Raw genomic sequence first — 25036 nt, 5'->3', positions numbered from 1 at the left:
ATTTCTATGTAATTGACTCACATTCTCAGTAAGAACTTCTTTACACTGCACAACGTCTTTGCATACATCTGGAAAACGTGATGCTGTAGTGATGACAGACACAACACCAAAAAGAACCACAAGGATAAAGAAGGCTTTTAAATCATCCGTACCTAACCCTATTCCATACAGAGGAGAAGTACTGGCATTCCGTAGAGAAGCAAAATTTCGGCAATGTTACACCTATCTACCATATAACTTAATAAAACAATAAAATTACAGTGTTATCCACCAGGTGAAGACATATTAGTAAATGAGACATGTGCTGAAATACATATTCAATCTTTAACTGATATTATCAGTGGCGGCTCCTGCATATTTCTTTAGAGGAGGAAAGAAGTTAACAGCGCAAAATGACACATTCTTGAGAGAAATATGCTACATATTAGGCTACGTGCATACATGTAATACCAGATAGTGTTAGGGTTGGCCTTCCCTTTTGTATAGAAATAATCTGTTCTTGTAAACTGAGTTTCCTAAATTGTCAAAAATATGTTTTCACTTCCATTCATTGTTGGATAATTGCACAAATTAACAATTACAAGGAAATTCATAAACTCGCAGCATTTTTCGCGCACACTATAGCATCACACGTGTTGGAAGAGACTAGCTACTAACACATAACCAGAACTGTTTTACGGAAGTGGGAATGGGAAATAATCTGTTAGGAAAGCGAGAACACTGCACCCACTCACGTGGTCTGTGTTGCCACATGTACATTTTACAAGTTCAGTATCACATGCTTTTGAAGAATGTCAGTTCTTGTAAAATCATATTACCATTATTGTTCAAAGCTGCCGGTGGCCGATTAATTTTTTTATGTTAAAATAATGTAGTTTGGAGTACTTTCAATTTCAAATATATTTGTACAAAACTGACAACTTGGCTGTTGTCCTGTCTAGTAGACAATGAATGGAAGTGAATTTCAGGGGCGCTGATTCAGAGGAGGATCTCCTCCCTCTTTGTTCATTTACTTGCTTTAAAACTCTGCTTCTGTCTCTGGCCGCTAGTGTGCTTTTGTCTATGTGTGTTAACTGCAGTAAAGGAGGAATGGATTGACTTTCCTCCACACAAACAATCTCGCATCTTTCTCACAGTTTTCTAGCAGCACATGAGTGCGCGTCATTTAAAACTCGATCAACCGAGGTTTTCTTATAGCTGTGAACTTAAAAATTATCGAATCCTCCTCGAATTTAAAGGCATATATTTCATTTGGTATTTACTTTCAAAAGAAGAAAAATGTGAGGAGGACGTTCCTCCCTTCCCTCCCCCGAGAAACCGCCACTGGATGTTACCCTTAAACGTATCATTTAAATGTTAGGTGATACATTAATTGAAAAACCAATTGACAGTGAGAATCTTTACTCAATTTTTAAATGGGGATGCAATGATAGTAGTGGCCTCTGTATGTATAAGCAACAGTTTTCAGAGAGAAAAGAAGAGTGCACTGATGCTCACAGCTTTGTCATTTCCTTCATTGCTTTGCAGCTATGATCTGAGGCTCCTGTTGGCAGTCAAAAAGTGTTTTGACAAAATCCAAACCTATCTTCTACGAAGTCCTGTAGGCCAATAAAATTTATGTTAGAGAAAGAAAAATCTCAAATAGCAAAGAGGGAGTTATAAGCAATTCAAAATCAAATTGATTCTCTTGTCCCTACTAAATTAGAAGTAGTGGGAAGAAAATTTGCTGCTTCTCACATCTTTCTAATAACCATGGTTGATAGAAAGATATGCAATGCACTTAATGAAATGTCACCATAGAGATGTTGTCTGCGCGGAGCAGCCCCCATGGACCTAAATAATATGGATCTCTAACAAATATGTGAGGATCCTTCAACCTACATGTTCAGACTGTTGACACTGCATGCGTGAATATGTTTTGAGTGTCTACTGCATATTTCGTATTGGTTACCCATTAAGAAATGGCAAGTGAGGGGAGAAGAGAAGGTAAATTTTAAAAAAGCGGGACATAATTAAAAAATTCAGGACAGAACAAGTTTATGTATCGATCAGCCACTTCCAGGAGGCTCAGAATTGTCCAGCAATGGAAACACAGCACGACGATTCTTCACATCTCCTAAAAAGTTTTCTGAGCTCCAGTGTCAATGAGGACCTTATACAGTGATTTGCAACAATCCTCTGTACCCTTCCTAGCTGTCACAGCATTGATACAGAAGCCTTCAGAGCATTTGCACTGGACATTGCAAAATTATATCTAACATTGTATTCATGGTTCATCATGCCTCCCACTGTTCATAAGTTATTACTGCATGGAAAGAATATAATAGAACATGCAGTTTTACCAATTGGACAGTTTTCGGAAGATGCCCAAGCGGCAAGACACAAAGGTTTACGCAAATACAGAGCAGGACACGCCAGAACATGTTCCAGAACAGGCAGTTTGGAAGATATTTTGCACATGCTACTTGTTTCCTTTGACCCTCTCCTATCGCAGATAGCACAGCCACACAAATTGAGAAAACCAGCATTTCCTCCTGAAATCCTCAGCCTATTGAATGACAAAACACTGAGTTAGAGAAGAGAAGGAGAGACGAGGCATCTGACAATGATGATGAGGAGGAGGAGGAGGAGGAGGAGGAGAACAACAAAGATTTTGAGTGAAAAATCCCAAAACTTGTATGTTTTTAATAAATTATATATTTTTATATTATATTATATTTGTGTGTGTGTATGTATGTATGTATGTATGTATGTATGAATGTATATATATATATAATAAAACCATCTGCCCTTCAATAAGTGTGACCACAAGAATTCAGAAAACAAATACGTATATAAAAATTTACAATGAAACAATGAAAATATATACAATAAATTTCAAAAGAAAATTAAAGTGAATCATATTACTTGAAACAGAGATGAAACTGCAAAATTTGAATTCAGTCCTTTAGAATTTCTCTAAGGATTTTCTCAACATTGTAAAATGTGAATCCCTTTGATTTTAAAAGGTTATAGGTGTATTTGGATATGGTATCACGAACTCCAAAAAGAAGTCCGTGTACTAACCAACGATTAGCCATGATGTTATATTGCTTGCTATAATAAGGAAAGCAAGGTTCATAGATGATTCTCTTTTCATCATCAGTAAGTTTTAGCTGTTGTTATTATATTTATATTATATCATATTTAATATTAATATATTTAATAAGGGTTCATGCAAATATTCCATTGAAATCTGACCATTAGGAGTTAAATTAAGAATTATTGTCATCTAGATTCGCATTTTGTTCCACTGTCCACCCCCTAGAAAATTTAAGGCATTAAAATTAATATTATAATCTCATGAATTTTAAGACTTTTATAAGAAATATATGAAAGTGCAATATGTTTCCAGTTTAGATAGTAGAGAATCAATGTTTTTACTATGCATGTACCTGGGCATTGACTGAAGCCCTTAGGGCCTTTGAAAAGAGAAAAGACAGGACAAGGGTGGGGAAACTTGCATAGTTGTTAAATGTGTCTGTGGTGCTCATGTATCTGCACCTTTAGTGAAGCAGCAATACTCTCAATATTCTGTAGTGCAGTGGTTCCCAACATGGGGATTGCAACCCCTTGGGAGGCCATATAAAGAGCTGAGGGGATTGCAAGATGATTAACGAAAAAACAAAAAACGCCTTATTAACATACATTTAATTTTCATTTAGAAATATAAACAACATTAAACATAACTTACATACAACTTACTTACAAATGGCTTTTAAGAAACCTGCAGGTTCATGCCGCTCTCACATAAGCCTGCCATTGGTCCCTATCCTGTGCAAGATTAATCAGTCTCTATCATCATATCCCACCTCCCTCAAATCCATTTAATCTTATCCTCCCAACATTAAACATAACAATAAAAAATAACTTTCAGCAGTTAGTGAATTATTAATGTGATGTGGACTAAGTATTTGATACACACACAGTGATATCATTGTTACCCTCACATAAACCCGCCATTGGTTCATATCCTGAGCAAAAATAATTCAGTCCCTACCATCATATTCCACCTCCCTCAAATCTATTATCCTCCCATCTACGCTTTGGCCTCCCCAAAGGTCTTTTCCCTCAGGTTTCCTAGCTAACACACTATATGCATTTTCTAGATTCACCCATATGTGCTACATGTCCTGCCCATCTCAAACATATAGATTTAATGTTCCTAATTATGTTCGGTAAAGAATACAATGCGTGCAGTTCTACGTTGTGTAGTTTTTTCCATTCTCCTGTAACTTCATCTCACTTAGCCCCAAATATTTTCCTAAGCACCTTATTCTCGGAAACCTTAAACCTCTGTTCCTCTCTCAAAGTGAGAGTCTAAGTTTCACAACCATACAGATGAGATGTGGTCGAGGATTCGTAACAGATTACCTGTATCTGCCTTACAGTTGGGAGAACCTCGGAAAAACCCAATCAGGTAATCAGCCTAAGTGGGAATCGAACTCACGTCCGAGTGCAGCTCTGGCTAGAGTTTTAAAGGAGTACAACCTCAAAAGACATTATATGGTAAACCATAAAGAACATTTCAGTACACATTTGTGTGAATCAAGAAAAAAGTCTGTGATCACAGAAAATTTCTGTCTTCAGAGAAATGAATTCTGCTTACTAGGATCTGGTTTTGCACACTGAAGTAAGCTGGGTAGTCACGGAAAGTGTCTGCTACGATTCTTTGATCTCTGTCGTGAAATAATCACATTTCTAAGAGAGCACGTTTCGAATTTTGTTGAACTGCAGAACGATCTCGAAAACGTCGAATTCTCGAGAAACTTAGCTCTTTTGGCTGATATCACTCAACACATGAATCACTCTTCAAGGGCCGAAATTTGCAACTGCAGGACAATAGGCAGGCAATATGTAAAATGGTCGGCTTTGTTCACAGTTTTCATATAAAGTTGTAATATTATTTAGATTTTTTTTGGAGAAAAATAACCTGCTACATTTTTCAGTTGTCAGAAACTCTCGGAGGAAGAAAACATGGAGTTTGTACTGAAAATTGGAGAGTTGGCTTCACAGTTCGACCGACGTTTTCAGTATTTTGAAGCCCTTATTATACCTCTTCATTCGATAATCCTGTAACTGTGATGTTGAATCTCAGCCAGGTGATTTCTAGTTGTGAGCTTCAATGTGATCCATCCATTAACACGTCTCAGGTTACTGGAATCGTCTTTTGGAGATTGCTCTGACCAGAATGTTATCCATTGCTACGAAACTGTGTTCTCAATCTGTTATTTTTTGCAAGTACTTACATATACGAAGCTGTGTTTCATGCCTTGTTAACACATATTCAAGCAGCAACCTCATAATTATTACAAGTGGATTTTAAATACGTAATTTATTTCTCATAATTGGAAACCACACTGTCCTCATAAAACAGCGTGTGTAGAACAATTTATAAATAATTTCGAGGGAAAAATTGTTCCGGGGCCGGGCATCGAACCCAGGACATTTGGTTAGACGTACCAACACTCTCCCGACTGAGCTACCCAGGAACTCTACCCGACACCGATCCAATTTTTCCTCTATACCCACAGGCCTCAAAGTGGGCTGACAACCGTCAAGCAACCAACATTGAGTGCACACTAACTCTGTGTGACTTAAATTGTGGTTTTCTGTTAGTACAGTGACGTGTATTATGCAAATCAAGCTTTCAAGTATAACTCCCTGTAAAGTTAATTTGAATAATTTCGAGGGAAAAATTGTTCCGGGGCCGGGCATCGAACCCGGGATCTTTGGTTAGATGTCCCAACGCTCTCCCAACTGAGCTACCCGGGAACTCTACCTGACACCGATCAAATTTTTCCTCTATACCCACAGACCTCAAAGTGGGCTGACAACCGTCAAGCAACCAACACTGAGTGCACACTAACTCTGTGTGACTTAAATTGTGGTTTTCTGTTACGTACAGTGACGTGTATTATGCAAATCAAGCTTTCAGGTATAACTCCCTGTAAAGTTAATTTGAATAATTTCGAGGGAAAAATTGTTCTGGGGCCGGGCATCGAACCCGGGACCTTTGGTTAGACGTCCCAACGCTCTCCCAACTGAGCTACCCGGGAACTCTACCCGACACCGATCCAATTTTTCCTCTATACCCACAGACCTCAAAGTGGGCTGACAACTGTCAAGCAACCAACACTGAGTGCACACTAACTCTGTGTGACTTAAATTGTGGTTTTCTGTTACGTACAGTAACGTGTATTATGCAAATCAAGCTTTCAGGTATAACTCCCTATAAAGTTAATTTGAATAATTTCAAGGGAAAAATTGTTCCGGGGCCGGGCATCGAACCCGGGACCTTTGGTTAGAAGGACCATAAAAACCATTATCCCAAAAGATTTTTTTTGCTCATTCCTGCTGAAAAAGGAATATATTTTTCTATTACTATTTTGTGGTGATAGTTTTCCAGGTGTCTGACCTTCGTTTATTAAATTATGTGTATTGTAACTTCTATTTTTCTTTCTGCAAGGATAAAACTAAATGTATGCCATAACCTGGCCCCTGATGGAGTTCTCTAAATTAAATTTGGCCCTTGAGAGGTATTAAGTTGGCCAACTCTGATCTAGAGAAGCAGTAAGTAAATTAACCATTAAGTCTGTATGCAAACATTATACTACAGTCGACTCCTGATAATTCAAGGTAATTAATGCACGAACTTCCACAGAATATACTCCAACAAGTTTAATTACTAAAATTCACTTCAAAATAAAGTGCAAAATGTGAAACAGTGCAAAACATTTTGAAACATTACAATATTATACAGTATTACAGGTATTGAAGTGGGATAGAATCTTAAAACAAGAAACACAAGTTTTTACAAAATATCATAATACAGTTTGGTTTAACAAAAATAATGTTATCTTTTTTGTTTATTAGAGGATTGCTAACGTTTTTCTGATTTTAGATCGCAAATTTCTTAAGAGGGAGGGAGGGAGAGAGCATAAATCGAGTAAAAACAGAAATGACGTTACTTCGCCAAAAATTTAACTGTAAGCGAATTATCAAGAGTCGACTGTATTTGATTTTTATTACATGAATATGTGGACAAAATTAATTAGCAATAGTCTTTATTTAAACTTCTTCTCCATAATGTACAGATCCCAACAACAATGATTTTAACAAGTACCTAAATTCTAGCAGCTGATTATGTTATACTTCGATATTAAAATAATGAACTGTTCAACAATTTATCAGAGCATCTGCAGCAAAGCCAAGCTTTTAAGAGATAATATACATAATAAATATGAGAAATATATATTATATAATGTTGTCACTACAAAAATATATATCACATTGAAATATAATACATTGTAATAAAACATCCACTGTTTGATTACTATATATACACAAGGAACTCTCAACCCTCCTGACAAGAATATTCCAAAATTACTTTCACAGCCTTAACTGCACTTAACGTGTTTCCTGTAACCACGTTACAAACTTTTAGTACTGAGACGTACATAAAAGCAATGTAATAGAAACTCAGTTTCGGAGACATCTTGGTTACAAGTTAAAACCCATAATAGTTGTCACTGGGTCGTCCTCGGTGATTCAGTGGTCACTATACTTGCCACTGGATCTGAAATTCTTTCGTTTAAATCCTGAAAAAGTCTATGGCTTTCTTTAGATGGAAAGTAAAGCTGGAAAATCTGTGTCAGTTATCGACCGCATCCAACAGATTCCTGTTCCTACATGAGAAGACTCCAGGTAAAATTTACTTTTTATTCATTGTCTACGTTAAAATTCAACTCTCGAGTCTGATAAGTGTAATAAGTAGCTAGTTGGTGATGTATGCAATGGAGGGCCTTTCCTCATAGATGGTGCCTTATCAGTATCACTTGTGAGGTTCACACCTATCTTCGGACAGTTGACTAAACAACAACAACAACGTGACACAAAAGGTAGAGGTGTGAAATTATAGCATTACTTTTCTGTATTTACAGCAAAAATATTTTTAAAATAGCATTTTATAGTATAATTATTTGAATAAATAGCTTTTATTAACTAAAGCCTGTTTTGTTACTTTATATACCAGTATTGAGAGTAGTAGATGAAAATAAGATCTATAGCCTAAATGGTACTGGACATACCTGATCAATGTTATAATATTCAGTTGAACTATATTTTCAATTATGTTGCCAAAAAAAAGAAACAAACAAAGAAAAACCATGAAACGACACATACAGTAATACTAAATGAACGTGCGCAAAGATCAATATTGTGTGATTCATGATATTCCTGGCTGTGTCATGAAGAATGAAGCAAAATATATATATATATATATATATATATATATATATAAAGCATTCTTTGAAATCACTCGTATTTCGCTGAAAATACTATTTATCGTGGTAATACACATTTAGAGAATTAATTCGCATCTTATTTAATCACATTTATCGTAATTATGAATTTTCATGCCTCTACAATGGCCCTGTGAGAGTGGCCTAAGTGCACGTGCGTTTATCCCACTCTCAGTCTGTAATTCATCCATCCAGTTATTACTAAAATATCAGGAAATCAAGCAAATACTTTCGACTACTGAACAAAAATATTCAAAGGCTAGTATTGGAATAATAGACGTCACTGTCACCAGTAAAAGACAAGCCAATTGTTAGAGCAGTTATTCTGCTTGTACTATCTCCCTGTGTAATAGGCATTCCAAAATGCATGGAAGAGTGCCTGGCTTCCTCTATTTCAATGACCAACTATTATGGATTTCAGACCTGAGTTCCTATTCTCACACTGCTTTACAAATCGCTTTATCATACTTACAAATTTATAACATGGTTACTAAGACATTCTGTATATGGCAAGGACCTCAATAATGGCCGCTTGTTATCCTCAAAGTTACATTTCACTGAACCAACCTTAGTTTTATGATTAAAATACAGAGCAAGGCACTTAGACATAATTTTATACATGAGGTCTGAAGTAGGAATATCCGATAGTATTTACAAATAGTAAGAACCTTCTATTTTAACATTTAACTTCCCTTCATTATAATAGTATTTCCTTTTCTCTTCTGTTTCCTATTGCAAGAAGTGAATTAGTTTTTGTAGGCCAAGATAAGTTAAAACGATTATTGGTCATCCCATGTCAAGTGATCCAATTTTTAATTAATGTTTTTTACCTTACATGTTCGGATTTTTAAGGAAATTTGGAGTGTCAACAGTAGAAGTATTTAATTTCACAATTTTTACTCATCCTATTTTCAATTTATAATGATTTGAAATTTAAAAAAAAAATGTGCGATTTTGATCATACATACACAAAAATATCACTTCCTCTGGCTGTAATTGAGATATTAAAACAAATTAAGAACCATTTTGCTCAGATTTCAACAGGCCTTGCCCATTATGTAATTCAAATCAATAAATGGATTCGGAACACCTCAAAATCTGTGCTTCAGTGGCTGACCATGACAATATCTTTGAAAAATATTGGAGTGCAAGAGGTCAAATGACTTTATTGTCAAACGCCTGGCATTAGAAAACGACAACATTATAGGCCTAAAATTCTATTTACAAAAAACCATATAACTAAACATTACAACAAAAAATGTGTTCCTTGTTTAAGGTTTTAAGATTATTCTCGCAAATTATGAAGTGGGATCTCAATGGGATCTTATTTCTTGTTTTTTATTTGTAGTAACAAAAATATGTGTATTTTTCATATTTTACAGTTATATATATTTTAAAAATTTAGAATTTTGTTTCCGTTTGTGACAGTTTGAATACTGCAGTTGATTTTACTGGTGTTTCAGAGCTCTGGTGTTGGTAAAACTCAGTTACTTTGTTGTCAATTTGCATGTCTGAATGCGTTTCAACTTGCAGTTAACTGATCACTTTGTGCTGAACCACAGTCCGCTTTCAGCTCTTGCGAGAGATAGTGATGATTTCAAGTACTTTAGTTCGAAGCTGATTTATATGAAGTACCCTAGTGAGTTATGAGAAGGCTGTAAGTTTTCTTTGTTGTGATGCAAAAAGATTATGAATTGTTGTTACTAAATTATAAGCAATGGCTGAGACAAAACAAAGGGGTAAAATGTATTTTAATATATACTGTTATAATCCCTTTGAGAAAAATAGTCATAAAACTATTACAGTAAACATTTAAGGTCAGTTCAAAACGGGATGCTTCTAGTAAACAGTTGCATTAAACCTGACATGAAGATCTGTGATAGCTGTAGAAGACAGCAAAAGAAAAGGAAACCAACTAATGGAAACAGATGAAGATTGTGAGGCAGGAACTTCTGCAGATAATGAGTTCAGTGATTGTAATTTGTCTATTGAATATTTAAATAAATCCCTTTCATGTACTGATGAATCACCAATTGCAAAGAAGAAAATCTCTAGTCCTGCATACTGCAAAAGAAAACTTGAGAAAATGAAAAAGTCTAGTTGGAAAATTGGCAAATAAAACTGCAAGTTCTGAAAGTGAAGATAGTGATCCATATTCAGGAATTCTTCTACAATTGAAGCAGAAGTATGAGCAAACACAGAGCATTCATTCATTCATTCATTCATTCATAGTGATCTGCCCAAGGGCAGGCCTTTCACTGCAAACCCAGCAAAACACAGGACTAAACAATTTCAAATTTTGACACTTCTTCCTAAGAGTTGTCTTGTTAAAAAAAAATGAATTCGAAGTAAGCAACAGAATTGATAGTAAGGAGATAGGAATTTTGTCAGCTCCTGATCCAAAGTCAGGAAAAACACTGGATGATTCAGTCACAGAAAACGTAATTTCTTGTTATAACAGTGACGATGTAAGCAGAGTCATGCCAAGTAAAAAAAAAATTGGTCCCCTTGAAAACAGAACTTAACACTCGTGATCATGTTCAGAAGAGAATGATTCTGAGTAACCTGAAAGAAACATATGAATTGTTAAAAAATAAGTACCCTACAGAGAGAGAAGATTGGGTTCTCCAAATTTATTGAATTACGTCCTAAAAAGTGTGTATTAGCAGGGGCAAGTGGTACACATTCTGTTTGTGTGTGCACCACCACTATCCATCAGAATATTAAATTACTGGAGCAAAATTGAAAGCGATGGTATTGAATGATGGAACATTTCTCAGTGATGATTATAAATGATTCCTAGCAAAAATAATGTGCCTGCTTCCAACACCAGAGTGTAATTTAAATGAATGCAACAACTGTTTAGTTAAAGGCACAACAGACAAATAAGTTGGAAGAGGAAATGATAGAAAGTATTACAAATAGGCAATGGGTGTGAGTTGACAAATGCAGTTTTGAGACATTTCTGAAAGGTACTGAAGATTTTGTTGATACTTTCTGTGAACAGCTTCTAACATTGAAAACACACTTTTATATAGCTCAACAACAATCAGCATACTGCAACCATCTTAAAGAAAAAATTAAATTAAATTAAATGAGTCTCTAATCAGTTTAGGTTTCTCATAAAACTACTCCTGTGTATTGCAGGACGAGGCTCAATCCTATCATTCGAATACTAATCAAATGACAATACATCCCTTTACAGTCTATTATAGAGATAAGATGAAATCAGCTACAAAAGTTTTGTATTTATTTCTAAGTGCTTGATACACAACACAGTAGCTGTAAAGTTATTTCAAAGAAAACTGATTTTATTCCTTAAGAGCAAAGTGATGCTTACATTGCAAAAAATGTTCTACTTTTCCGTCGGATCAGGTGCACAAAACAAAAACAAGACAAATTTTTCTAACCTTTGTCACATAAGCAGGATTTTGAAGTAGATGCAGAGCGACATTCCTATGCCACAGCTCATGGCAAAGGGATTTTCGATGGTTTGGAAGGGATAGTCAAACGTCTTGCAGCCAGGGCAAGCCTTCAGAGACCTTAGGAAGACCAAATTATGACACCTCTCCAACTTTTCAACTGGAGCAATTCAACCTTCCATCAATTGAGTTTATGTTTTGCATAAATCAGGAACTGCTTGAAATCTCGCTTTTCAGAAGCAAAAATGATTCAGGGAACACAACGATTTCACTGCTTCATTCCATCACCATGCCAAACTGGAAATTGTTACAAGAGGTACTCAATGAGTGATAAAACTTATACAATAGTACTGAAGGTTCAAAAACTCTTATCTACTGACGAAATGGCTGGATTTGTGATATGTGAATATGATCAAAGGTGGTGGCTGGCTTATATACTGTCACGAGATTTTGACAATGAAGAAGTAGCAATCACTATCTTGGAGCCCCTGGGTCCTTCATCCTCATTTGTGTATCCAAGTAAAGAAAATGACAAAAAGTCAAATTTAACAAGATTTCTACCAAGAACTGCAACAGGCCGAATCTACGCCTTAACCCAAACAGATATATATGCTGCAACCAAAATGCTGCAAACTAGATTAGCCAGGAAATAATCTTCTGAAGGAGATAAACTATGAAAAATAACTATGAACTCAACTAATTCTTAATAGTAAGTCTGTCATTTTAACTATGGTGATTTTTTTTTCCTGGTTTTATGTTTGTGATTGCAATAGTTAACAGTGATTTATCTGGTGTAAAATACGTCACTAATAGAATTTTTGCGATTTGACATATCTACTAAAACTAGTGCAGCCATACCAATAAACAATTCTCTACATAATAGTAGAAAAACTTAAAGACAAATAGGTATCAAGATTAATAGTATACAATCAATCTTCTTAATGTATCCAGCTGTTTGATGACAACATAAAGTCCACTATAGTCCACTGTAGTCTATTCAGTTTTTGTTTTTCAAGAGAAATGAGGGGTATTTTGATTGGTGTTCATTATAGATACCTGTTGCCAGTAGCCAGAGTTGGGGTGTAGTCAATTTATTTATTTATCTAAAAGATAACAGCTCCCTGTATTAACAGGCTGCCACAGAGACAGAGCATATTGTGCAATAGGCAGTTGGAAGTATAAATAATATACATATGTTTAAGTTGAAGGGAGTCTTACAACAACGACAAGAAATGACTGAATAAATAAGTAGCTACTAATTAATTAGTCGAAGATCATTGTTGACCGTAGAGATGGTTGCGGAGTATAAATATTGATCCTCTCAGAGCTGCAAGAACGATGTCATCAATTGCCTTCCTCTGTAGGCCGAAACGGTGCCAGGTCTGGAAGAAGAAACCAGGAATAGTTCCGCGCGCTCTAACCATAAGGCCTATTACTTCAATTTGTTGTAGACCATATTTGTCCATGAAATATGGAATGGTACGTACATAGATGTCGTTTTTTTCCCTATTTACATCTTCAGGTTGGCTCTTTTGTTTTTCAAATCTAACGGTGGGATCGATGATGTAGCCATTGTTGTTATTTGGCGGGATGGCAATCATGTCTATTCTTCTTGTACTGCCATTGTCTGCCAGTCCGTGAACTTCTTCGAACACTTGAAAATTTATTGATCTAAACTGTTCGGCGATCATCGAACGAATTCTATGATGTCGTGAGTTACGGAGTACTTCACCATGTGGACAAGAGCCCAGGACATGTGTAAGTGTTTCTGGCTCTCTGTGGCATCGCCGACAGAGGATGTTGTCCCGAGTCCTGACCGGAAGGGAACGTACGAAAGACACGTGTGCAGTCATTTTAATAGCTTCGCACCACTCGCTAGAGGTTAGGCCTTCACAATGTCGTATCCAGGAATTCGCTGGAGTAAACTCGCTGTATAGCTCTACGCCAAGACCTTTCTGAGGTAGCTTAGCCCACTCCTCTAATTCCTTTTCTCGCAGTTTTTTTCCTCATACGTCGAGCGTCATACAAACTGGTTCGTGGGTCTTTAATTACGTCGGATGTCTCGGTTAACTGCAAAGATTTGACACATTCGGTGCTTTCAGTAAAGAGATCTCGAGTGGCTGTGACGTAGGGATTGGCTGACAGTGTGAGGACGCGACAAGTATTGGCGTGCTGAAGATGGGCTTCCCACTCTGCTTTGAAGAGACCAAGACCTTTACACTTCATATCTGAATAAATCATATGGTCTGGCGTGTCCGTTGGGAGCTGTAGAATTTGTTTGAGGGCACTTCTGATAAGTTTATCACTGTCTTGAAGAAACTTAATTGGGATTTTGTTCGGCTCCGCGGTCTGGAAGGGATAAATCAATGATGTACAAATAGATGTGTTTAAAACCAGAAATTTTTGTTCACATTTCAATAAGGGTGTAGAAGCCAGTAAATCGAGTTTTTTGTGTAGATTCTGAATTGTACCTTCAGAGTCAAAATTTAAGGGAATCATTAAACGTGACGCCGAGATACTTAATTGATTCTCCGTGTTTCAATACTCTTATCCGACAATTAACATCTAGATCCAAGGGTTCTTCTACAAGTTCCCCTTTCTCAATACAAATGCCAACACATTTTCTTGGGTTTACTTCGAGGCCTATCTCATTAAATTTCTGCATAGCTAAGCGTGTTAATTCTATAGCTGCTTCTCTATTTTTGCCAATGATTGCGGTGTCGTCGGCAAAACCCAAAACTGTAAGAGGTGGCAGGTCTGGGCTCAGTGTTTTGCCATAATGTTTACAAATGTTATCTTCAGTTAATTCGTCGAGGATATGGTTAGTTGCGATATTATATAATATTGGCGATAACGGTGACCCCTGCATGACGCCTCGTAAAAATGAGACTGCTTTCGTCTTGCCATGAGGGGTTTCAATTTGAGTGATATTACTGGATTGCAAATTCATGATTAAATCGGTTAATCTAGAAGGAATTCCTTCAGCTCGTAGGTTTTTATTAAGGTGAGTATGACCTACGTTGTCAAAGGCTTTTCTTATGTCTAATAGTACAACTGTTACATCATCTTTTTTTGTTTTAGCAGATCTTAGAGTGGAATTGAGTATGGAGGTGTTTATTAGCGTACCTGGTAAACTGACGAATCCTCGTTGATTTTCATTAAGTTCAACATACATTCGAAGTCGTGAATCTAAAACACGTTCGATGACTCTTCGAATAACCGAACAGATGGTGATAGGACGCCAGTTGGAAAGATCCTTGTTTTCGCCACCTTTAAACAATAAAATTGTCTGTGCTTTCTTCAAGCATTCAGGTACGAAACTCGTTTTTAGCATTCGTGTTGCGATTATTGAGATCACTTCACTAACCATGTCATCTCTGATAGCTCTAACAATGACGCGATCTGGTCCGGGACTAGTGTCAACAGCTATGCGATGTGTAGCTTGAATAATCTCATCTTTAGAAATTTCAGTTAAAAATGTATCGTCGAGTTCAAGACGAGCTGCTTCACTAATTTTGGATGGGTACTCGTCTCTTTCAGCAGTATTAGGAGAAGAAAAAGTCTTTGTGAAAAAAGTATGAATATCATTATTGTTAATTGAACACGATTCATTTTTTGTTTCAAGTACTCCTCTGATCGCTTTCCTCCTCCGATTGTAGAAAAGATACTGCGTGAGTTCATAATTGTATTGCGTTTTTTTCCTATCGCGACCTCTCTTATTGGCTCTCTCTGGATTACTTGAACTTTTGTAATTTTTCTGTTGTTTCACTAAACGGTTTCTCCGTCTAGAAGCGTAATATTTGGTGGCCGGATGTTTGGGCCCAGGTAGAAAGTTAATACTATTTCTTAAGAAGCTCGAAAAATTTTGTACGTATGAATTGAATTCACTATCATTAAGTTCAGTGGAAAATTTGTTTTTCCATTTAGAAACTTCATCCTTGAATGTTTTTAGGGAATTATCTGCAACATTATTACTCGAGGATTCATGACGTGTTTTGATAAGTTCAGTACTGTCTCCATCATTATTGTAATTCACTTCATTACTTCTAGTTAATACATATTTCCCTGCTATCTTAGTTCGGTGTATATCAGGGTGTGAACGACGGATATGAATGTTGATACCCCTTTCGCTTTGAAAGAAGCCACCACAATGAGGACATTTCGCCTCCAATCTTTTTTCACCACTATTTGATTTATCAACTACTGATACAGATTGATTCAGCGACATTCTAACAAGAAAGAGAAGAAATAATTATGCTGAACTCGGAGACAGCATCAATAAGCTAATACTAAATAGTATGCAGCTTAGTTACCAAGATAAACAAAATGTAAAGAAGTTAATGTCAGTACACGAAGATGTAAATTTAGTCCACAATCACAAACACTTCATTACACTAATAACATCATTGATAAATAACAATTTTAACTTTCAAATCCAGCCACAACAGCATCAAAACACAACGAAAATAAGTAAATAATACAATTTATAGCAGGTCTTCATAACAACATTGGCATCAATATTCCAAAGCCTCCTATACGTATCCAGGGCTGTGTCTTCTGCAACTGGTACTGATGATTTTAATTTACTTCTTTTGTGGTTTATGGATGGACAGTATAGAAGAATGTGTTCCAGATCTTCATCATGATTATTACACCACAAACAAGTAGGATTATCAGAAATGTGAAATCGGTGTAGGTACAATTGAGTGACAATGTGACCTGTTCTGGCTCTTGTTAAAAATGTTTGAACATGTCTGGGCAAATTAATAGTATACAAATTTATAATAATTTTTATTGTGCACCAGTAAACAAAAATTCGTGAAACCATAAAATCCCATTGAGATCCCAACTTCAAAATTTGTAAGAATAATCTTAAACTATGATTTCTTTTGTAATTTTTTGGAAATAGAATTTTGAATTTTTGGGCCCATAATGTGTGTGTCTAATGCCTAGCCACTACCTAATGTGATTCGGATTCCACATATTATTATTTTATTGAATTTCCAAGTTTATAGAACCCTATTTTACTCAACGCTATATTAGGGCTGTAATTAAATCATACATATTATAGCCCTGTACAAATAGTTACATAATTATGACATAAAATACACATTCGGGTAATCATGTTATATATTATAAAACGAAAGCTTGTTGAAATCTGAATAAAATGGTTTTTAGTTTGTTTTACAGAATGAGAAAATAGCAATTATGTATACTCACCTATGCCGAAATTAGCAGGGGATTGTAAATTTTAAATTCTGATAAAACAAAAACTAGATAAGGGAAAAATATTTTAAAAAACTTGGATATGAGATTCTCTCAAAGTACTAAACATGTGCAGAAAATCAAATGAAAAGAAAGTGCTACCGGTAAAGTAAATTGCATTGAATCACTTGACATGGAATGACCCTACTATAGACTAATTGTATGATTCAGAAGTAAAAATCTAGCATGATGTTATACAATGTGAAAAATCGAATAAAGAAGACAGCCTGTTGCTTACATATGCTCATTTAGTGTTCTGATATATATGCCCAAGTTCAAAAACTGTTGACAAAATAAGAGTTATGTACTGATTGGAACTATTTACAAAAATTGTCATGTTCACACAATCTGGTTTTCATGAAGATGCAAAATTAATGTTAAATGTAAATTCTCCAATTTGTGACTGCCAAAATTAAGTGGTCCAACTCTAAGACAGAGGTTACAGAGAAAATGTGTCATCTCAATAGAATATTAGTCCTGGCTACAATCAACATCAAGATTAAAAATCAGTGCTATAGCCTCAGTGGCATATTTAGGTATAGGCAATATAAGCCAGGGTCTAGAGCAGCAAATTTTGAGGGGTGGCATTTTTATAGTAAAAACGATGTCCTTTATGCCGTTTACGCTCGCACACTATAATAGAAATGTATTTCATTTCATTATTGTAAGTTCAAACGATAAGCATGTATTTTGACTTGTAATCAGATTCTTCATCTTCATTAATCATTATTATACATGCCGACACATGTCGGATAACTTTTATTGTTTCAGTAAATAGACACGCACATACACTTTAAAAAGATCGAGTTCGGGAGAGAATAATGCTAATTAATTTTGTGTTGGTATTGCAATTTCTTTCTTTCTTTCTTTCTTCCTTCTGAGAAAGAGTCGTTCGACAAGAATTGGTGTAGGATATACTTCATAATATCAAATTCAAATCAGTATTCTTGTTTCATTATTTTTTTCCTTCTTAAGAAATTGGTAGTTCAGTTTCTTGATATCTTTGTGACAGTTAAGATGTGCTGAATCGCGTAAGTTATTTTAAAGTAATTCTCACTGTTCGTTAATGTATATTATATTACCATCGAGCTGGAAATTTAACTTTTTCATTGTTTTGATTTCTAAAATCTTTTAAATATTGTAAATTCCAAAATTTGCGCATGTTTTAAGTTACTATTACATTTTAAAACATCATGAGTGACAGTAGAAAACAACTTAGTGGCAGTGATTATAAGAAGAGAAAAAAAGAAAAGGAAGCGAAAGTTAACAAAATAGTGTTGAAGACAAGAAAACTGGACAGTAATAATTGTGGTTTGGAAGAAGAGATGGTTGAGACGGAAATTCAAACTACTTCGTAATTATATCTACACCAAATTAAATGGTGATCTTTCAAAATCACAGAGAGCTTATTCTGACAAAGTGAGATATGTTTCTAAAAACGATAGAAAGGAATTTGATTAATGATAAGAAAATAATAAGGGATTTTCTTGTTTACACTTCTAATACCAAAAAGATGTAATGTGCATCTTGTCGGTTTTTTGGTGGAGGTGGAATTGGTAACAGTCAATTTGTCATGGATTTAATGACTGGAAGAATACAGAATCACGAGTAAGTCATCACGAAGAGGCAACTGGTCATAGCTTTGAAACGAACAAATTTCGCGGGAAGAATTGATTTGAAAATAACTCAGCAAGTGGAAGAAGAAATTAAGAATTGGAGGGTGTTGTTGAAACAAGTAGTTGCAGTGTAAAAATAATGACCAATCGAGGGCTTCCCCTTAGAGGAAAAGACAACAATTTTGGTTCTGCACATAATGGAAATGCAATGATGTGTCTGGAGTTAATTAGTGAGTTGAATCTGTTTCTTGCAGAGCACATTGCCAAAAGCGGCAATAAAAGAAAAGGTTTCATTTCCTGCCTTTTCTTTGCCACATATGTAATCAAATTTATTGTGCAAGAACTTAAAGTAGCAAAGTATTATTTCATAAGAGACGCCAGACTTATCTCATGTTGATCAGCTATACTTCATTGTACGGTATGTGAAAGAAGATGGAACTCCTGTTTCTTGTGTTTCATTCCTAATGTAGGCCACAAATCTGAAGAGTTGCAACAAGCGATTTTGACTTCACTAAACGAGCTTGAAATTGATGTAGCAAATTGCAGGGAACAGTCATCTAATAATGTTAGTAATATGTCTGGCAAGTACATAGGGCTGCAAGCAAGAATTATTGAAATAAACCCACTGGCAGAGTTCATGCTGTGTGCAGGAACATTCCCTATCTCCAATTGGTACTTGTGCTGCGAAATCTTATCAGTCTTCTCGACTTCTAGGAGAAGCCTACATTGGCTTTCAAAAGAATTCCACTGGAAAATATCAACAGCAATGAAAGATTCTAGAGCAATGCTGGACGGATGTGGCAGTCATCACAAAGCTGGGAAAGGTCCCAAACAACAGTTTCAATGTTTCTGCTGAGTTAGCTCTGTGGTAGCGCATCTGCCTCCAGACTAGCCGGCCTGGGTTCAATTCCCAGTGGAGTCAGAAATTTTCATGTAAAATTTCTATCTCAGGACTAGGAGAGATGGTGGTGTACAACTTCTAACCACTAAATTATGCATCAATATGCCTGGGTTAAATCCCAAATCTCTCCACAGTGAATATGAAGAGAAGGCATATTTCACTGTTGATAGTGATTTGTCTGTCGGATGGGGATGTTAAACCTGGTGACCCCCTTGGTGCTATTCGACAGGAGTTGGCTATGTGCCAGCACCATCCTCATCCCTACACTACACTTACACGAACATTTACACATACACTCACCCTAGTACACGACATAACTATCCACAGATACACATCATGCATAGCATGGCCTGCCAAAGTGGTGTGCAACTTGAAAATGGGTCACAGTTCTACCATCTATCCACAAAGTGAAGTGGGTAGGCATTAGACACACACAGTTACGATGTTCTGAAGTAACTAAAAATCAACGACAAGAAGTCTTCACAGCATTTTGGAATTTGTCTTCATGAGAGGCCAAAAAAGAACAAGTCCTCCAGGTTGTACAACAACGCAGGCGAAATACCATTCAAATAGAGCTTTCACAGAAACAAGTAGGATTCAGGTATTTCTTGAATGTGAGTGAGAATCCAAATGAAAGAGTGAAAAAACATGTTTGCAAGAAAATATTCCTTGCGACACTGAGTATTAACGAGGAATCTGTTAGAACGCGGATTTTGACAAATAGTCGTTCAGTGCATCCTGTAAATGGTGAAGGAACTGACTTGGTATCTCTTTGTTCTAATAGTGTACAAGAATTTTTAGAAAGATTGCCCAAGGTTGAACCTCACTATTGCAGATCATCAAGCAAAAAACTTTACTTGGAACCTGTGTGGGAGAGCTACAAGTACCTTCACAAAGAGTTCACTGAATACTGTCAAAGGAGGAGCAAAGCACTGCATCATGGAGAACATTTATGAAGATTTTTATAAAAATGAATTTGGACATATTTTGCTCGAAAAAAGACCAGTTTAACCAGTGGATTATATACGCAAATGGAAACATGAAGAAGGAAGACTATGAAATGCTTAGGAAAAGAAGTAATGAAGCTCATGTGGAAAAGGAAAAGAACAAAGTCGAAGCACTACAAAATAGTGAAGTGTCCAGTTACACTGTCGACCTCCAGGTTGTTCTTTTATTCCCTCATCTAAATGTTTCAGCTCATCATCATCCATAGCGCTACAGCCCGGATCGGGCCTCGACTTCCTTAAGAATTCTTCTCCATCGGTCTCGATCTTTAGCCACCGTCCACCAGTTCTTCACTCCAAGCCTCTTAATGAAATGTTTCAGCTACCTTATTATAAAACAAAGCTCAAAGTGCACAACCAGACATATTATAAAGTAAATTCTAAAGACGTAAATTGAGGGGAACAGCGGCCTGGAGAGTGATGTTTCTGCATCAATAACTAAAAAATTTATAAAGCATGAAATTGTAAAGGGTCACCCTTCCAAAATTATTTTATGGATCGATGGATGTTGCTACCAAAATCGAAGTGTAAAATTATCAATTGCACTTCTTGAATTGGCCATATATCAAAATGTAATAACTGAATAGAAATATCTTGAAGTTTGGCATAGCTAGATGAAGGTTGATTCAATACACAGTACAATTGAACGAAAACTTGGCCGAAGGCGAGAAATGTATGTTCCTGCAAACTATTTTAATATTATTAAACAGCAAGGGAAACTCCATCTCCCTACAATTTTCATCAGTATGAAATTGTTATGTACTCAATCAATCAATCAATCAATCAATCAATCAATCGATCGATCAATCAATCAATCAATCAATCAATCAATCAATCAATCAATCTTCTTAATGTATCCAGCTGTTTGCTGACAACATATAGTCCACTGTAGTCTATTCAGTTGTTGTTTTTCACGAGAAATGAGGGGTATTTTGATCGATGTTCATTATAGATGCCTGTTGCTAGTAGCCAGAGTTGGGGTGTAGTCAATATATACTGCAGGGCTGTGTCTTCTGCAACTGGTACTGATGATTTTAATTTACTTCTTTTGTGGTTTATGGATGGACAGTATAGAAGAATGTGTTCCAGATCTTCATCATGATTATTACACCACAGACAAGTAGGATTATCAGAAATGTGAAATCGGTGTAGGTACAATTGAGTGACAATGTGACCTGTTCTGGCTCTTGTTAAAAATGTTTGAACATGTCTGGGCAAGTTTTTGTACATTTCCAGGTCATTTGATTTCCTTTGAAGAGACTGTAAAATTTTTCCTTTGTCAGAAGAGAGCCAATTGTTGATCCATAGGTTTGTAAAATGAGATGTTACTGAAGCAAAAGCACTGGATAGAGATATCACTTGAAGAGGTCTTGGTTGCAAATATGATATATATTTTTTCATATGATATACAATGTTCTTTGAGGGAGAGGTCTTCATATGTTGCATGTTTGCAATATTATCGACTTTCTCGTTTCCAGGTATACCACAATGACTAGGTATCCATTGAAATGTTATTTCCTTTTGGAGTTCTTTTAGTTTACTTAGTTGTTTTTGAATTGGAATAATTCTATGTGCATATAGGTTTAGTACAAATTTAATTATATTAAATATAGCCCCCTTGGAGCTGGTAAGTATGCAGATTGCTGATATTTTAAAATTTTACAAATTTGTTGACTACAAAATTTTTAATCTGTTTCGTGAAGATAGAGGGGGTGGAGTGTTGTTACCATGATCCACAACTCCATTTATGTAACTGAATCTAAACAACAATTTAAAGGCCAAATTGAATACATTAGGACAAAATTATTACTTCAAAAAGAATACTCAAACATCAGGGCAGGAAAGAAAAAAGGTGACGCATGTGTTACTGATATTTGTGCACTACAAAACACACCTGAAGGAGTGATGAACTACAAGCTCAAATTTTCTGAAGTATCGACTGAACTTCCAACTCATCCAAAAAAAGTGAAACCCCCATTTGCCATTTGATCATCCTCCTCTCTATACTGCACCATGTGCTATTGATGCAACAAGTTTACTCATTTGCAGGAGCTTAAGAATTGATTCCATCTGATTACCACTCTTTCTATGACAACCTAGTGCACAACTCATTTTGATTACATGTGTCAAATTACATTTCTGACGTTAATTTTGTGATTATCCAATAAAACGTTTATGAAGGTGTCATCATATTCTGTTATTTTCTATTTCCTTATATGATATTGTATTACAAGAAGTCTTATGTTCCAATATAACCACTTCTTACCTGCAATAAGTAATGTTAAAGTAATGAATAATTAAATATTATACAAACTCTGTATTATCAATCAAATCTGTACTAATTTGACAGTAATAATAAAAAAGGGATAACATATTTTGAATCAATGGTACATGAGAAAAACAGTTTTTTTGATCTCCCAAAGATTTATAAATTTTGACATATGACCTATTGCAGCATCAATGACGACATGTTATTACTAGTTATTTTAGTCTTTCCTTCCCATTTATGTAAATCCCCTCTTTAGCGAAAAAAAAAATAATAATAATATCTCAAAGATTCGTTAAAAAGGGATTCTACTGTGTTATTAAATGTACAGAGGGAATGGTTTGACTTTTTTTCTTGTGCATACTTAGAAACTCATTCAATGAAATTTTACAAATCAATATTTATGCCCAGGCACCAATTGTTCACCTTAACAGTGAGGGGCAAGATTTCTCTGTCTAGCCAATATTGCACATCTCTGATTTGCTGCACCCATTAAGTCTCTGAAGGTCATATACAAGAGATTGGTGTCAGAATATACCATGACTATCATAATTATTTATTATTGATCCGTGGCATAAATTTAACATTCTTCTAGTGGATCATCTGCATCTTTTAATTGAAGATAATTTATCAGATTGGACAAATGTGTTACAAGCTTTATCAAGAGATATCTATGTATATTATAACCGTCAAAGTTGCATTGAATTAAAAACATTTTATGAATTTCCCATTTGTTATGTAACAAAACAATGTCATCAATTTAAAATGTATCTAACTATACTAAAAGCCAGTACATCAAATATGAATATAAAATGACAATGAAGGAACAATGAAAATGCATATTCAAGGTAAAACCAAATCTTGTGAATACACATTACTTCAAATTATCTGGTAACAAACTGATACAGTTTCACTGTAATATTAATACAAATGCTTCGAAAGTTGCTGGTTCCATTCCGAGTCATGGTTGCAACATTCCACTTTAATTCTGTCCAATGTGAATGAATCTCTAATACTATATGCTAGACAGTTTTATTATTAATTACACTAGTACCGTACTGAAGCTCATATGGAATGATGTAGTAGGTGATAACATGGAATGAAATAAGATACATATTTATGTAGAGATTACTCAACAGAACAAGCAGAAGTTAATTTTCCTGAAATTTTACAATACTTACATATTTTAACTATAATGCTAATATGACTGTCAATGAATATGATGTTGTTATTGTCTCAATGACTATCCGACCCTTATTTTTTGCAAGCATAATGCGCTCATTGGAACCATATTGATTATATCAATATGTAAGACCTTGTCTTCTTCAGCAACATCAGCTGCATACTTTCTTCTGAATATAAAATACTGGAGACTGCTACGTAACTTTACATCTCCTGTACAAGTGTCACACTTTGGTCTCTACGTGTTGAGAAAGAGCTGCCTCTTTCAACATCTCTGTAGCTGCTCCTGATTCATCTGGAGCAGCAGCTGTTGACAATCTCTGATCCATCTCACAGAATAATGAAGCCCTGTAAATTTAAGTCACGAAATCAAACTCTCAAACTGCACTTACATTTATTACTAAATGTTTTTCTTAAACTTTGACTTGTTGTGGAACAATAAATGGACTACTAATTCTCTGATGGACCATCTACCAAAATTAGCTTTGTTTTCTCCCAAAACACATTTATAGAACTATTTTGGGCACATAAAATAAGAAATGTTTAACAATATAAGGATTTTTAACAATGCACAGAAACTCATTTTCTACAATAATGTTACATGAATTTTATTTTGATCAGTGTAATTATACTTTGAAATAAAGAAAGGATGATACGAACTTTAATAGCAAATTTTAAAATTGATATAGTAAATCACCTTTAGAAGTCACGTACGTGTAATGTGATAACCATAGTGTTATGCATATGGATTGGAAGTAGGGGATGGAATAAATCCTCACGTACTTCAGACTTTCTTTTGTGCTACCTACAAATTTTTGCGAGAAATAGCTGGTACATGTTGTATGGAGCCACCTCATTTGGACAAGTGTTCTTTTATGTGCCGTAAATCTAAGACACGAGCCTTCTAGCTTTATTATCTAATGAAGGAATCCATACTAGTGATTTTATTGCTCTGAAAACTCATCGCTCTTGGGTGGGTTTGAATCTGCGAACTTCTGATCTAATAGCAAGTATGGTGACCATTAGAACATCAATATA

General features: G+C 35.5%; 1 protein-coding gene across 2 annotated transcripts in view; it reads right to left on the bottom strand.

Annotated features, from left to right (window-relative positions):
• Positions 1 to 7089: 7089 nt before the first annotated feature.
• The window catches only part of sav (scaffold protein salvador), a 78386-nt gene continuing 60439 nt past the window's right edge, over positions 7090 to 25036 (bottom strand). For both annotated transcript variants that reach the window (XM_069815561.1, XM_069815562.1), the window contains one exon: positions 7090 to 24346. In XM_069815561.1, coding sequence (XP_069671662.1) covers positions 24223 to 24346 — 124 coding nt within the window. In that variant the 3' untranslated portion in view covers positions 7090 to 24222. The remainder of the gene's footprint in view (positions 24347 to 25036) is intronic.

This window comes from Periplaneta americana, chromosome 17 (genome assembly GCF_040183065.1).
Source record: "Periplaneta americana isolate PAMFEO1 chromosome 17, P.americana_PAMFEO1_priV1, whole genome shotgun sequence".
NCBI lineage: Eukaryota > Metazoa > Arthropoda > Insecta > Blattodea > Blattidae > Periplaneta > Periplaneta americana.
The sequence above is the reverse complement of the archived record's forward strand: the minus strand, read 5'-3'. Positions and strand labels throughout refer to the sequence as shown.